This window comes from Lissotriton helveticus, chromosome 5_1, assembly GCF_964261635.1.
Source record: "Lissotriton helveticus chromosome 5_1, aLisHel1.1, whole genome shotgun sequence".
Taxonomy (NCBI): Eukaryota; Metazoa; Chordata; class Amphibia; order Caudata; family Salamandridae; genus Lissotriton; species Lissotriton helveticus.
Window position 1 is genome coordinate 1,962,592,318 of NC_136065.1, and position 16,874 is coordinate 1,962,609,191.

Sequence of the window (16,874 nt, forward strand, 5' to 3'; positions counted from 1 at the left end):
GAAAATGAGTCCCCCGTCCAGAAGCGTTCTCCTCAGCTTTGAAGATTCTATGAGAACTGCAGGGGCCCCCGACCCCCGCAGGCCCCCCCGATGGGGAATGACTGCCATGATTGCCCGCGGAACGACCAAGATGTAGCCACGAGACGTTGGCGCTCTCATGCTGGCGCCAGCCTCAGTTTGAATGACCAAAATCCTGCAGACTACCAATTTGATCAGTTCCGGTGGAACACCAGTATGACCCGGTAGGAAAGATAGTTGCCTCCCTCCCCCCTTTGACTGATGGTTCATATCGACGGCCCCTTCTGTTGCCCTTTAACGAAACTTTTGGACTGCCGAAAGAGGCTCTGGTCCAGCCACGAGTTGGTGGAGACATTTTGACTATACTTGGACCTGCCTGACCTCACCCAAAATGGCGCCGGTACAAATGAAACTTGCAACTCCCTGTTGTGTTCCGGTTGCTCAGCCTTGATATCATGATATGTATGCAGTTTTGGAAGCGCATGGCCAGGAGGGGATGGGTACTGATTGAACATTCGGACAATGAATTGATATTAAGTTCTGACGCGTCATTGATTACCGTATTATTGAAAGTTCGAATTTTCGGCACTTATGGTACTTGCCCACAATGAATGTTCGATATGATTTTATTGCACTTGTCGCACCTTTATGAAATCAACGACCACCGACTCTGTTACGTTTTCCTCAAATAAATATCCCCTCATGTACAGTTCCAGTCTGCTCCGTGGCCGGCCCACGTGGTTGTAGGCCGTATTTGTGCGCCAACATTTTTAAATAAAGGTTTTTTTGAAAAGCAAACATAGTTGTAGCGCTTAGATTGGTAAGTTTCGAATAAATGGCCACTGTTTCCGATATAAGTAAAATACAGGTGAAATGAAGCAACTCGATTACTTAAAGGTTAAAAAGCAAAGTACACAGAAATATTGCAAATGTGAATGGTCCAGGTTTGTTGTGTGTGTGTTTTTTTTAATATATTTTTATTTTTGTGCAACGTAAAGCAATCGATAAAGGTCCCGGTATTTAGCCTTTACTTTATGTGCCACATGTATCAGGGAAATTGTTTCAGATGCCCCTAAGCCACTCCGAAGGAATGACACCTAGCCCCTCTAGTTTCCGTGCCTGATGAACAAAAAACGACCCTGTACCACTGTAGACCATCCCTCCTCCTCGAAGGAGAGCACGAGTTCACCCCCCACTTTACACTGACTGCCCTTTGTTTTGACCCTTCCCTACACACGATCCGTAATACCACACTTGGGCGATCTATGCAATACACAGTCCATCAATGATTATCTCTCCCGCACTACCGGTCCCTCTGGGCTTAAACGCCGAGATGAAAGGGACTGCATCCCGCGGAGATAGGTCGAGTATGTGGTAAGTAAAAGCATTTTCGGGTTTATGCGCGCTGATGTGTTTTAAAACGCTGCCCCCACCCCTTCTTTTTCCCTTCTTTTCTGCAGGTCACATCGGAACGTCGACTAAAGTATGGAGAAGACCTAAGCAACACGCCATGGTTCCGCACGGAAAAATTGTATATTGTCTATGGGGACTGCCCCTGAGAACGTGACGAATTTGTGTGATATGAATACACGCGTGTATGCCCTGATGTGTATAGCTCGACTGAATACACATTGCACACGTTTGGATTGATAAGAGAAATGTTTTATGTATGACTTAAGTGATGATCGAACGGCCGATGGAATGGGGAAAAGGGGTCTGAACATGGTGCCTATACACGACAAACAAAGATATAGCACTCCCTTAGAAACGACTGTCTCTCTCTCTGAACCCAGCGACTGGGAGGGTGGCCTGAAGCAGAAACTTGGCGGGTTATTGCAGTATGACAAAATATGACTCCAACCGGCACCCCAAATAATGCAACCAAGAATGACGTGCACCCATGAGTAAATTCATACGGTAATTAAATAGGGAAAGGTTCAGGAATATTCCGGGGTGAGGTTTACCCAAGTACCCTCCTCCTGGAAGACTAGGAATATTGTCAATGTTTAAGATTTACCACCTCCTTCTTGCACCCTCATAGACATGAAACTCAAAGCTGCCCCATTGTTCTCCCGACTGACACCCTCCGTTGCCTCAGCCTGGATACCCATTCGCTAAAAATGATTCGAAGATCCCACCGTGAGTATTAGCCCGACCAGGTTAGTTCCCGAACAATTGACAAAGGTGTAAGTATTTGCAACCGAGAACACCAGCAAAGGCAGCCAGATGAATTAAGTAGGATACTAAGGATGCGCAGCATGCAGGAAGAAATCTTTTTGGCCAAGTACTGTTCTATGTTTTGTCTTGGATTTTTGTATATAATACATGTACTATTCCCCCCCCCCCGCCTGAATTCATGTGTACGTAATGTATGGATCTACGTCGTCCCTCAGCCTGTGTTTCTATATAACTTGACCCCTGCTGTTCTGTGTTGTGTGCGCACTAAATGGCCTATTATTGTACACGTTTCTCTCTCTCTCTTTCTCTCTCTCTCCATGTCGTACGTGTACCGAATAGTTAGTTTAAAATGCGGACGACTCTCTCTCTCTGAGGGTCCCCCTGTTCCCTCTTCCTTTGTGTGGTAACGTTGTGCCCCGCCGGCACAAGCCTAATTGGTTTTTGAACACAAAGGTGTTCGGCAAAATTGACAGAAACTAAAACAATTGTAATTTGCCATATTACTACCTCTCCTTTCTGTAAAATGATGGAACTTGAATTGGCTAAGAAGGAAAGGACAGGTAAGATGACTGATGTCCCCTAATCTGGCCTTTTTTATAGGGGGACTATATGTCAGTGGCCTTCTGTTCTCAGTTCGTTAGAAACACAATCCCCAATGCCCAGATTGCCCCACCTCTCTGCACCCAAGTACGGATGTCCAAAGCGTCCTCGTTTCTCCTGATTGACCCCAGCTCCATACCCCGAAGTATAACTGATGACCCTGATCAACTGTTGCTCCCCGAGAAAAGAATGTTTAGCCTCTGTCCCTCTCTCATGATGATAGAAGACTGCCAGGGCTTGGGTTAGAAAGACGAGTCTCTACCGAAGGATCCGATTTCGAGTTTGATGGAATACGCAGTTGATAGGAGTCCGACTTCTCTCCATATACGTCATGAATGAACGCCAAATAGACTTAGTACAAACTCAGTAGAAATGCCCGCATACATACTCCATAGTGATAACTTCTGACCGTGACCGATGAACGTATCCCCAACTACTTGAGATTGGGGGCGGAATTCAAATGTATAAATGTCTTCTCCTGCCAGTTCTCTAAAGCTTGTTTTGTACCCAAAGATACACAATCACCGGAGGAGAGGGGCCGGACGTGACGCACAGCCTAGCCGCAGATCATGAAGCACATGTGACCTCGACCAAAGGTGGAGCCGCAGAGCAACGGGAAGAGGCACCACTCTCAAACACGGAAAATGAAAGGATGGAGGGCTGCCTTGAAGCCCTCTGCTTGCTGACCCACGCGTGCCAGAAGTCCCCGCCCCTTTGAGCCCGATTGATGGGCCTGCCTGCTCGTTATCCTTTGCTCCCTTGGTTTGTCTCAAAGATCTGATCCCACTCCGCCCTCTCTTCCCTCGATTATCCGACAACCCCCCCCTTTTTTTCACATGGATTTTGACTCAGAAGAAGAACAGCATTTAGGTAGAATAGGGTTTGCCACGGAAGGAGAAAGAAATGCAGGTGCCCAGCATGAGGCACCCGTAAAAAGATTAGTTAGGAAACAGGACTGTGGTCTAACAGCAGAGGACAGATCGCACCCTGCGACGTGTAAGGATGGATCCGAGCTGGACCTATAGCTCCACCGCCGGTGCTTAACAGCGCCAACGGAAGAAAACGAACTACTAGAGCCTACCAGTGATGGCTCGCTGCTAATAAGACACTGTGGCGAAGACCCCCCCCTCCCCTTTCTGAACTTTCTACCCCCCCCTGAGTACTTGCTTGTATTGAACTGAATTCCTCCCTCAACCACTTTGTATTGCTTTCAAAATGTTTCATCGGTCACTTTTGACTGTACATGGATACCGCCGGAGAGAGAGTCAGAACATGGTTCCATAATGTGTCGGAACATTTCCTTGATTGACTCCGACTGAGTAGTATACCGATCTCTAGACTCGTATATATATCACGACAAATGTAAATTCATCTGTATTGCACCTCGTCTATCGCATCGACTGCACATGGTTATATGCAATCTGCCAGTATTGACAAACGCTATTTCATTGACCACACATGGCTATATGTACACCCCGTCAGTTATGATAAACACGGAAATGAACTAACTTATGTTAAAAAGCGGCGACTGTGGAAAATGACAATGTATATGTACATAAGCGGCGTTCATTTGTGTTCACCATACCCCTCGCTGTAAGCAGAATGAATACCGCGAAGCATTGACCGCATCATCCCGCCAGCATAGGCCCATGCACGCACATACACGACAGCCATTTTGATTGCCATGGCCTCTCTGCCCACTCCCGATAGCCAGCGTCTCTCTATCCGCCTCACTCCCCAGCCTCGCAAGCATCCCCGACAGCCCCCAGTCTCTCCTGCTTGGGTCATAAACGCACCTCCAGCGCGACCCTGTCTCCGAGCCACATCCCGTGCTGAACCCCCCTCACTCTTTCATCTCATTCATAGAACAGGCCCTTTTGATAACCTTCCTCCCTGCCCGATTGTCCGGCCTGACCCCAGGCCATCACCTAGCTCAACAGATGCAGTTTATTGCCCCCTACAGTAGGACCTCGCCCCACATCAAAGGAGCGGGGATTAATCAATGCCTTCACACCCCTAGATCCGACCGATCGCCCACATTCCTGTTCCCAGCGGAATGTCCAGCTGCGCGATAGCCATCATGCTGTGATTTGGGTGGGGACCTCTACTGTAGATCTGTGTGAGAACGGGCCTGAACCGGGGATTTCAAAGATGCCTTTTTGAACTTCAAAGCAATACCACGGATGTCATAAATGTAATAAAGCCATAAACCTGTGTATAAGAGGCCAGGCCTCAGAGATGCGGTTAGAGCACCTCTTGAAGACATTGTGCGCGTGTCCGAAATGACAGGCTCTCCTCATGAGAAATAAAAATCTGTTCTTGCACTCCCGCTTCCAGCGCCCGTCTCTTTATTTGGTAACTGATCAAAATGGGAACTAAGAGGCGTCTTGTGCCAGCAGCCTGGGCATCGGTTGTAATTTGGGCTGTTTTTCCTCAAACATGCTGCAGCATCCCCATGGTCATGCCACAGAATCCCATCAATGACATGTTGGGGATGTAAGTTGACTCATCTGCCCCAGGGTTTGTCCCGTGTTGTCCACATGTAGCCGAGCATATCTACATCCTGCAGTGTCTGCCGCCTACACCTTTTGCTGTGAGTAGTAGGCAGTCCAAGAGTCTTGCATGGTCTCCCCTTCCCCTGCCTTCTCAGCATGGAGTACTGAGACGCCCACATCCACCTCCACATCTCCTGGCTTTAATATACCCCCTCCTGCATTAGTCTTCTACTCGTGGCTCCCTCACGCCACCTCATTGATGATGTAGTAAGCCGGGAAAAGAATTTTAAAAATTACCAACAAGGAACAGAACTAGGAAGTAAACAGCTACAGCCATCATGTTAAGGGCACAAAGAGCCGACAGCAGTGTAAGGAATGGACAAAATCCAGTTAATCTTATGCATTTAAATAGTAACATCTTTAAATCTTTCAATTCATATATTCAAAAGAAAGCTTTTTTTAGAGTACCGTTGGATTCTTTCCATGTAGCAAGTCGAGTAGTCAGTCACTCCACTCACCTCGGTGTTGGAGTAATACGTGGTCCACGTGGACCTCAGCGCCTCCTGGCCCCCGATGTCCCACATCAGGAAGTGAGTGTTTTTCAAGATGATTTCCTCCACGTTACTGCCAATTGTGGGGGATGTGTGGACCACCTCATTCATCAAGCTGGGGGCCAACGGAGAGCAGGAAAGAAGAAGAAAGTTGGTTGTAGCTCTATGTGGACGCAAGCATTTCCTAAGCAACACACCCCTCTTCAAGAACTTCATATACAGGCAGACTACTGCTACGTAGACACACACAGCCTACTCCGTCACACACTTGCATGCAACCTCCTCCACATCCGCACACGCAGGCAGCCTCCTCCTACATATACACATGTGCAGCCTCCTACAGAGCTCTCAAAAAACACACACACACACACACTCTACCCTACACAAGGGGGATTTCCACCCTCCCAGATTTTGCAGGGGGGATTCTGAAGAGGAGACTGCAGGTTACACCATTGCACAATCTCTCTAAAGCCATGCTGAACATCGCCGGGCTCCTTGAAGGCGCGGCTAACTCGGTGAGGGTGAAAGAGCACATATTTCTTTGTTAATTATTTACATGTGATCATTGAGGTGTTTCAGTGAAACCGAAACATTGAGGTGCTGAACCTCTCCTAATAATCCGTATTACCTCAAGCCAGGTGAGCTGGCAGAACAGGGGAAGGCAGGAGGTACTATTTAATGTAAACGTTATTGTTGGCTCGGCAGACTTGGAAAAAAATCTATTTTCGAAGATGGTCAACACCTGAATCATCACAATGAAATAATCAGCAAAAACCGCCAAGGTCCCGGACCGCCCCAGGATTTGTTCCTGTAACCTGTCCCATGATTTCAGACAGGCAGCGTGTCCTACTGTGAGCTTCAGCGCCTGGAAACTGTCGGAACAGAAAAGCACCCCCTTAAACCTCATGTCAATGCACGTGCACGTTTATGTGCATAATGTCCGTTTGATTTAAGGTGTGATTATTTCAATAAATGTACTTAACAACAATGGAATAACTTGAGCACAAAGCACGCACTGACCTCTGGTATTGGAGAGAGACGGGTGTAGCATTACAGTCTGAACTGCACAATATGCAACCCAGGACTCAAATCTCGGCTTCTCCACGACCAGATTGCATTATCTATGACCAATCGCTTTACTTCACCATGCATCACTTTCACTAAGCATGCAGCTTGGAGGCATAGCCATAATTCAGTGCATGGTCTGCACTATACACAAACCTCACTCATTTGGTAATATAAAATGTCCTTGCTTAACAAAGAACAATTTAAATAAGTAACATTCATATAGAGAACATGTCAAACTGACATTTTGGATAACTCGTGGCAACTTCTTAGGCTATGTGGATATTCTTGAGTGTTTCATTAAAAAAATATATATTGATAAAAGTTAAAGTCTATAATTTTTTACTCATGACGTGGTCTGATTTACATCTTTTGGTGGCCTGGGTCATGCTTTGGCGATTCGAGCCAAGTCAGTCTTGGTTCGGCTCTCTAAAGGCTGTTCGTGTCCCTCCCCCAGAAATGTGGTACCCTAGAGCGCGCGCACACACACGTCCTCCAACCGCCTCTCACACACAACACCTTCCTGCTCCTCCCCCACACACAGAGCATCCTCATTCACACGCGCGCGCCACCTCCGACCCCTCCAAGCCCCTCCTCTAAACACGTCCAGCCTGCTTATGACGCCGGGTGCCATGCCGAGGTGGTAAAGATCCCTAACAGGAGGCTCCCAGGAGCCCCCAGTGTTAAACCCGCCACCCTATCCTCGCCCCACCATCTGCCGCGAGGCCAATACTCACAACTGGTACAGGATGGTGGTCTTTCCGGCGTTGTCCAAGCCCACGATGATGACTTTGTGCTCTATGGGAACAAAAGAGGGGTCAAGGGTTACAGCTGGCTGCTGGGGCGAGAGACCGCGCCGAGGCAACAATACACGTTAAGCATCCCGAATAACAAAAGCGCCCCAAACTCCAGAGGTCACACGCACAATGTTCCAAACAGGTCGGCAAACTGTTCTTGAAGCACCATAAACACCTAAGCAGTGCAGAAACACCAGTGTATCGAGCAAACACTTAACACAGAAGGTGTTTGTTGTTCTAGTCAAGGGAGTTTTTATGTTTAACTATTACTAAATTTGCTGGGGTCATATTTAATGTATCAAAACTAACTTCTCCTTGATTCTTAACCGTGGAGATTTAGGACAGGGGACAAAAAAGCCCCACCCACAGCTTTGGCAAATGGAGGGGGATGTCCTGGCACGCCACTGCCGTTTGACAAAATTACTTTTATACAATACTAGTTTATCCATAAAACCAGAACCCATCAGCTGGCGTCCCTACCCGTGCTCACTGTAACCGCAACCACGCCCCACAAAAGCCCTTAGATTCGTCTCCAGTCGTTGTTTGTCAACGGCAAATCGGTGGCGCGGTGCTCATTTTAAATGTGTATAGCGCACAACTTGCCATTCATGCAGCGTCGCAGCGCATTATCAAGTGCCCTCGAGCTCTCTCTCCTACGAAAAATACTCCTCCCCGAACAGATGGAAACACGTCAGGCGGGTTGTGACCTATGAAATGTACCGTACACTGTCCCCCCTCTCCCGAGGACAGATGGGCCAACGTATGAACGAGTCCTTCAGAACGGGTGAAGCCGGCCCCATGCGGCGCCAATAGGCCATATATATGCAGACGTGCGTGTTAAACGGGCAGCACCATGACTGACCCCACGTGCAAGTCCTGGTCCCACTTCAAATGCTGTCAGAGTCATCAAGCATCTCCCCGTGACTAACCAATGCGTCCTTGTGTAATGCAACTGGCGCTCCAATACCTTTGGTCGAGTTTGCGCTATAATGAAACTGCCAAAAAAAAAAAAAAAAGAAAATTCACGAGAACACCAGGAGGAACCACAATCCGAAGAGGCGAGAGAGCAAACGTTAGAAAGCAACCAAAAAGACAGAGGCAGATTTGTTTTGGGGTTGCAGAGTTATATAGCGCAAACTCGCCCCGGATGTATTGGTGCGCTTTACATGAGCACCAGTTACATTACACGAGGACACATTCTCTTATGGGCAGGCACAGGGAGATGAAGTGATTTGCCCAGAATCACAGGATGTTGAGCCAACCCCAAGACTCGAACCTGGTTCCCCAGCTCCAAAGTCAGCAGCTCTGGCGGTCAGGCCACATCCTATGCACAAGACGAATACAAAGTCCATGACCAACACGCCCTTGTATGACACTCTATGCCATGGGGACTCGCAAACATTTGCCCAGGTGCAACAATGTACGGTCTGTGGTGTGACTGAGGGCCGCACTGATGCCAGCTGGGTGGTGGTAGGGGGGTATGAGTGGGTCAGGGAGTGTGTAAAGGTCTAAAAAATGTTAAATAAACAGGCAAGCATTTATTTGCAGGGTAATAAAAGCTCTCTCGTTTATTTAAAATGTTTTCTAATTATTAGTGCTCAGCAACTAAACAGCAGGTCAAGCAGGCCGTATTTGGAGTATCACTGCTCTTGGCCTACCACTGCAGCAGGCCTTCTACCCAACCAACATGCCGCCCGAAGTGTGTACCTAGTCTGTCTTTCCGTGTGAATCACCCAGAACCACCAATCCAGCACTCTTTCTCTCAACTACCATGCAATCGAATATCCTACACAACCACCATGCCACCTAGCCTCAGGAACGGATATTTGCAGCTAGGCACCATGCCGCTCCCCTCTCCCTCACCTCCAGCCCATTAAGCGACACTCTTGCCAGTTCATACATGCCAACCCTCCTAATTCAGACAGGAGACTTCCGATTTCAATGCTAGTCTTCCGCCTCTGTATTCCTGCATGTGAAAACTGGATTCCTCTGCCGCCTTCAACCGCCAGGTACTGGGGTTGTGTGATTCGGAGTATGCACTGCCAGTAACCTGCTACTGCACGCCAGAGCACATTTTTTTTCCACACTCTCTCTGCAGTCATAGCACTTTATTCTGTGCTCCTGCCAGGTAAAGCAAAAAACATTTAACTTTCTGCCAAGACTATGGACAAGCCTCACCAGCAAGGTTGTAAAACGTGTGGAGCATGAATGGTCCATACCAGAGCTTCACGGTATCCATATAAGCCAAGTACAATCTAAAATAAAGATTACATAGTGTAATCTTGATAGTCTGCATTGGACCTGGCATCCATTGAGGTATGCTGTTCACCAATGGTGTTGAACCATCAACGTGAGAACCAACCAGAAATGGACATCATCAGTTTATTTCGAAGCGCCTTGAGACCCTAGCGGGTGAGTAGCGCCCTCTACAAATTTGCTGATTGATTGATAGAGAACTGGTCAAATCGGAGCTGGAAAAAGAAACCAAATTAACTGCAAAGAAAACGAACCAGAGGGGAAATGCCTACCTCACTTTGAAATGGAATCCATCACGCCTGCAACTGATTGTAATCAGCCAAGACAGCTGCGGTATAACATCGGTTCCTACATGCATGTGAGACAATCAGGCTTAAACTGAAATATTACATATTTGCGTTTACTCGAACATGAAACTTTGACTGATCCTATGCACTGCACCAAAATTCCCATATGGCTTGTTCTCGCCTTAAGTGACAACGCATACAATCTGCCTCTTTTAAAGATTTCACCTCTGAACCCTTTACGCTGCTGTGTGGAATCCCCCAGGGCTCATCTTTAAGCCATACTTTGTTCAAACTTTATGTTACCTTTAGCGGCACTAATCAAATCATTTGGGTTGTCACTGGTATTTTACACTGATGACACCCAGAATGTGGTTTCCTTATAGGATAAAGGCCCATCATGAGTAAGACCTTCAGCAGCTGCACGAGTGCAGTAGGCTCTTAGATGGACCAAAATTGTCCAAAATCCAACTCCTCAAAAATGGAAGTCCTCTTGTTCGGAGATAATCAACCTTTTGGTCCCCCAAATGGTAGCCAAAGGCACTAGGCCCCCTCCCAAAACAGGCCCATAAGACTACAAATCTCAGAGTCATGCTGGCTGGATGACTGTCTAGCATACAAAGAGCAGGTGAACAACGTTATATCTGCTGTCTTCTTCACTCTGCGTATGACAAATTGTTTTTACCCATCAACATGCTTAAAACTGTTGTTACTATACTAGTGTTATCCAGGTTAGACTACTGCAACAGGCTCTATCACAACCTGGACAAAAAAATCTTTGAATAAATGGCAAATTCTGCAAAATCCAGTGACGCGAAAGTTGATTAAAGCTCCCAGATGAGTCAGCCTTTTCATCTATTAACAGTTTACATTGGCAGCTGGCCAGAAAACTGATAATTTTTAAGGGATTCTGTACAGCCTACAAGGCATTGAAAACTTTAAATGGGATCTTCGGGATAGGACTCCAACGTTCCAGTTCTGCCAAGGACTTGCCAACCTTCTAGCAAAGATTGACCACCCGGGTGGCAGGAGTATCATCCTTTGCAGGTTTCAAAACTGGAATCGCCTGCTCTTTGAGCTAATAAAAATGACCACCCCCCTTACCAAGTTCAGCAAGGCCTTAAAACCTGGCTTTTTAGACAAGAATTGTTTTCTTATCCTCTTGATTCCCATCTACTTGCCTCGAGCAGCGCCAACGCGCCCCTGGGCATTAACCTGAGCTTTTATAAAAAATGAAATAAAATCATGGTGAGCAACACAGGACAAAGCAGAATGCGGCCCAGAGCAATTAACCGGGCCCGAGATGAATCGGGCATTTCACATATCGCGTTTTTGTTTTCCTTTGTACCAAACTCTTACACATACACACCAGACTGACTGCTGAAAGAAACAGTGATGAAAATGCAGTGGTTAAAACAAGTGTACCGCAGTAATCCGTGTGAATTATAGCACGGGGTTAACTCATAGGCTAACGTTTATAAAACCGGCATCAGTGAAATATGAGCGCATGTTTATAGCGCTGGGTGAAAGCAGGCCTGTGACAGCAGGAGCTAACAAGATAATTATTCAACGATTGTCAGCGCCCACCTATGCTGGAGTGGGCGAGGACAGCTGCAGGCAGACCAACAGCAGGGTTTTGTTTGTAAACGGCGGGGTCTGGTCTGCAGGATTATTCTGCAAGGTGAGGCGAGCGTGGAACTGGAATCCAGCGCCTACGGGTCGGAATGTCGGCTTCCGAGTGGGCAGATGTGAGGGGGGGGGGGGGGGGGGGGAGGGGCCGCCCCACTTCACATTTTCTGAAGGGCGAACCCCCCTGCGCCCACACTCTTCTCGTCTGGGCTCCAGGCTCTGCAAGCACTTGGGTGCAGCCTTGCCGGCCACCGAAGTGGTCCCGATGCCCTCGCTCAACAGATGTAAGCCCTCCGGCACCAACCACAGCCCAAGCACGGAGACCCTACAGCGGCGTTCCCCGGAGACCCCAGGAGGCTGGGCCCGCCGGGGAGGTGCAGCTGCTCCTCTCGAATCAAGTACCAGGCACCTTGCACTGCAGGAAACTCGTGCGGTATCACCTCGGAGGCCACCAAATGCACCCTAAACTTCACAGCCTGCCTCTGAGGCACGCGATAGACACCACGTGGCCCCGTCAAACTCACCTCCCCTCGAGCACCACGCACAAACATGGCAGACACAGCCGCGTCCAGGGGCTCTAGCCATGTACAGATGTTCACTGTCCCATCATTAGGTTTGTGTTATGCAATCACACACACACAACACCCTGACATGATCTCGCCACAGATCTGTAAAAGTGCTAAGAGGAGACCCTTCAAAAGGCCTGTTCTTCACACAAGAGACTGACAGACTTGGGACAACAAACAGAAGGCTTGTTTTTAGTTTACCCGTTTTCCCGTTGCGTAAATCTGCACGCCTGCTTTAAATGGGAGTGTCTTAGAGGCAGTGACACACATTATAAAAGTTATACAAAGGCGTAGCCGAGCACCGTTCCATTCATTGTCCCTGAAGAGAAGAGATACAAACAATGTGCAATAGTAACACGTTGACGTGTGAATTACAACCGCTGGCCACGACAGCCCGAGCAAACAGTTGCGCTGCACTGAATGTATGTTGTGAATACAGCACACCACGTAAAAGGTGTTTCTGGAATTCTGGCGTTAGGAACTTCCTGAATTTCGACTTGAAGATTGAGTGTAGGTGCTTTCACGAGGAAGAGGAGGCACCTTACGTGAATCTACAGGCGCCTGTTGGTTCCAGAACACAAACTGTCCCCGCTGAACAGTGTCGCCAGAATTCCCGGAAGGTGACGCAGATTACCAAACAATGTTCTCTCGCCTGAGGCTTCCTCCTGGCCGAGAGCACACGAGGGTATGTGTGCTGGCTTTACCTGTCGCACTCACAAAGCCACCAACAGACACGTATGCAGAAAAGGCGCAAATGCTACACAAATATTGTTAGACGATGATGGAAACCCAGAGTTGTCTTTTATGGTCTCCAACTTTACTCTTGTTTCTCTATATATAACAACCATGGACTGCTTGATCGAGACCAGTCCAGTTTGCCTAGCTTTTTATTATTTACTTTGCTACTGCCAACACTCCTAGCATTTGTCCCAGGCCCACCGACGCAACGAATAACATAGCTGGAGATACCGATGCGGCGCTTACTAGGTTCTACCAAGAATATCTGTGGTTTCTCAACAGTGTCACAACAGCTTACAATCCAGACGTATCCAATCTGTCCACTTTCTTACTCCACATCCTTTAGAGATCTCTTTGGCAGTAAAAACAGACAAACTCTTTTCCCATGACTTTAAGAGGTCAGCAAACCACGTCCCCACCTGGGTGACATGGAAAGTATAACAAGCAGCAAACAAGTGTTAAAGTTCAAGCTATTTTGGAATGGCTATTCGAGCAGTAGCAGCGCCCCACCCCGTGCCCCCTTGCTCACCCAGTGCCTTTAGACCCTCACGGGTAAGTAGTGCGCTCTACAAATGTTCTGATTGATTGATTAAGCAGTACGTGTATTTTTCAGGTGTATGCAGCATACCACACAGAAAGCACAACGAAAAATGATGTGGCTCCTATACAGAACATGAAGAGGGTCTGCATCCATCATCTCAAAGATTTTAACTTACGTTGGGCAGAATAGGTCAACCCAGGCGCATTGAGGTCCCCTGTTGGGATGCCAGATTCTCCCCAATGCAGCAGGGGCGTCTGTTATACCCCTGATGCCATCATTGTGAAGGGTAAGGGCACTATAAAAGAAACAAAAAGCTCTGGTCCAAACTCACAACTCGGGGATCTCAGAGAAATAACTGAAAGCAATCCAACAACTCCAGGCAGACATCTGGATTAGGATAAAAAGCAGAGATGGAACATGGGTCTCCTGTAAGATCCAGACTACAACAGGTCTCAAACAGGGATGCTTGTTCGCCCCAGCGCTGTTCAACCTCTTCCTGGCAGACCTCACTCAAGACCTGGACCAGACGAATACCCATACACCCAAAGTAGGGTGCAGCCATTGACAAGTATGTTGAAGAGTCTGGATTGTTTTATATTTTGTGCATTGAAATATTTGTGTTGCCTCTCAGTGCTTTTCTTATTGTATTATAACGGTAGGGTCCTTTGGCAGTGGACCAGGGAGGTGGGCAATGTTGACTCAGAAGTATATCTATGACCTGTGTATAGCAAGGTGTTGCGGCTTTGAAGTATCCCTTACTTCCTTTCCTCTGTTTTCTGTCACAAATTGAGAGCTGCTGAGGAAGACTCACTAAGCTAAAATCTCTGGACTGAATAATCTACAAACACAAGCCTGACAGAATATCTACGGTCTAGCATCGGACCCGTCCAAATAAACAAGCTGTGAGGACTCCCAACGTCATTTCAAGTTTTTAGGAAACATGTCAACAAAATTAGGCGTGAGCTCTTACTTCCGGAGGACAAAAACAACTTCTCTAAGTGTGCTCGCTCATGGATTACCATCCAATGCTATAAAACCTTAGCACAGCAGGAATACCCAAGTTATATTAATTAATTCCATAGGAAAATTACATTAATTCGCCGGAGGTGGGAGAACTTCCAACTTTGGATTGTTGCCTGAAATGGCTTGCAAAAGGAAACAATAAATCCTTTGGAGGCTGTAATCTAACTCTTGAAACCACAGTTGGATCTGCTCAACACTCCTAACTGAGTGACTAAAACTTCGGCTCCATTCTTTAAACTCACTGGGAGTGCAAACTTGCTGGCATGTTTTAATGGGGGCAACATAACAAAACATTTGCAGACGATCAAATTCTTGACAGATGGTGCAAACAAACTGCAGCAAAAAAAATGACAAATATTTTATGCCCTCCGCGTAAAATAGTTATCAGCACCAGGATCCAGATAAAACTTTACAAACAGTAAGATTTTTTAAAAATTTTTAAAGATGAATTTCACTATTTTTGTAGGCATTTCTTTTTATAAACTAAACACATACAATAGAAAATCATAAACAACGAGATTCAAAAGAATGTGCTAGCAGAAATAGCTGTTGAAGGGAGTGTATGCTCCCATTTATAAAAGATACCATTTAATAGCTCTGCCTTCATCTTTATCCACAGCAAGTATTATCGATTTTCTATATCCACCACACTACGTCTAGAGATTTAACAATGATTTTCCAGGAATCCGTCTATAGGTGCCCCAGGGGCACTCACTCCTCTGCCTTGGTCAAGCTTTGTCCAAGGGCACTCACTCCTCTGCCTTTGGTCAAGAGTTGACCGATCGCTCCTCTAAATTTCATACAGGAATATATTAATGTACTTGTCTTTTTTACGCTCTCGGGCTGCGCATGATGTCCACGATACCCAATATAGCCTCAGGCAATTCTCAGTAAAGCATAGCGGCTACCCACAGTACAGTAACAATGCGGAGTGCCCGCAATAGGTCAACACACTGATAATTCACGGACACGCAGAGGAACGGAAAGCAAGCAGAAAATAAAGTATCTGGGAATGGAAAAGGGTAAACGAGACGAAGGCTTCTGGGGGCGAAAGGGAAGCTGGACGAAGAGCCATAATAGAGAAAAGTCGGATGCAAAATAAGGCAACTGATTGGAGTTTAGTTTGATGCATGGCTCAGGAAAAGGCTGGAAAGGTAAGGACAATGGGAAGTAAGGCTGCTGGAATGGAACGAAGGAAACTGGTAGTAAGAAACTGAGACAGGGTTTCAGGAAAAGAGAGGGGCCGAGGAGGGGGATGGGAGGATATACAGCAGGGCGAAAACAAATGGTTTGGGAGAAGGGTGGTGAGATGTGGAGAAAGGGATAGTGGAGAGGTGCGGGGACTACACTTGGGACAGAAGTTAAGCCTGGCACTCACCTTGGTTCCCAAAGATGGCCATAAGCCGGCTGAATAGCTGCCCCATGCCTCTTCTTTCTTCGCCACCCTCACACAGCTGTTCCCGGCCTGCTCCTGCCCGCTACTGGTTCCGGTGCAGCGGTCTCTTTAAAATCTTCCGTCTGACTTCAGGTCCAGCCGCGCCCCGCACAGGGGAGCTCCCTGACGTCACGTTTAGAGCTCCGCCCCCTTCACTTCCAAGGCAGGCGGTTTATAGGCGCGACACCGCCCTCCTTGGAAAAAAGTGGTAGGCCACGCCCACATAGAAGGAGAGTGACGTCAGAAAAGGCGGGGCCCTACACTAAAGGCGGAAGTGCAGGACAAAAGAAGGAAAAACATTATTCCTACTTGTCCGTTTTCGGTGTCACTGGACAGAAAGTCCCTCAAAATTCACTTGTTTCGTCAGAGCACAATAACACCCGGGAAATTACCATTTACAAGGACCCAAAGAATTGTCCTGTAATCTGATAGCTCTTACTTACCATGCTATTAGAGCCTTAAAGGACTGAGGCGTGCACGAAAGATCACAGCTACATCAGTCTGTCTGAGAGTGAGTTAGCGAGCGGCCACGGTCCCCGTTATTTAATTTCCCTAGGCTCTGTCCAAAGCTAGGGCTGCCTATAGAGAGGCCTAGTGGCTTATTAGTCCCCTTCCTACATTAATCATGTTCTTGCACTTTTTCGGTTTCGGTATCATTTTCGGTTCCGGGGCTTGTCTTGAAAGTTTGAAACTAGGGT

The 16,874-nt window shown here is 47.3% G+C and overlaps 1 protein-coding gene across 1 annotated transcript in view; it reads right to left on the reverse strand.

The window, feature by feature from the left end:
• ARL5C (ARF like GTPase 5C) overlaps positions 1–16,269 on the reverse strand; it is a 28,873-nt gene extending 12,604 nt beyond the window's left edge. The window contains exons 1-3 of the mRNA XM_078645636.1: positions 16,120–16,269; positions 7,645–7,705; positions 5,810–5,957 (exon numbers count right to left, since the gene is read on the reverse strand). Of these exons, the coding sequence (XP_078501762.1) occupies positions 5,810–5,957; positions 7,645–7,705; positions 16,120–16,165 (255 nt within the window). The 5' untranslated portion in view covers positions 16,166–16,269. The remainder of the gene's footprint in view (positions 1–5,809; positions 5,958–7,644; positions 7,706–16,119) is intronic.
• Positions 16,270–16,874: the final 605 nt, after the last annotated feature.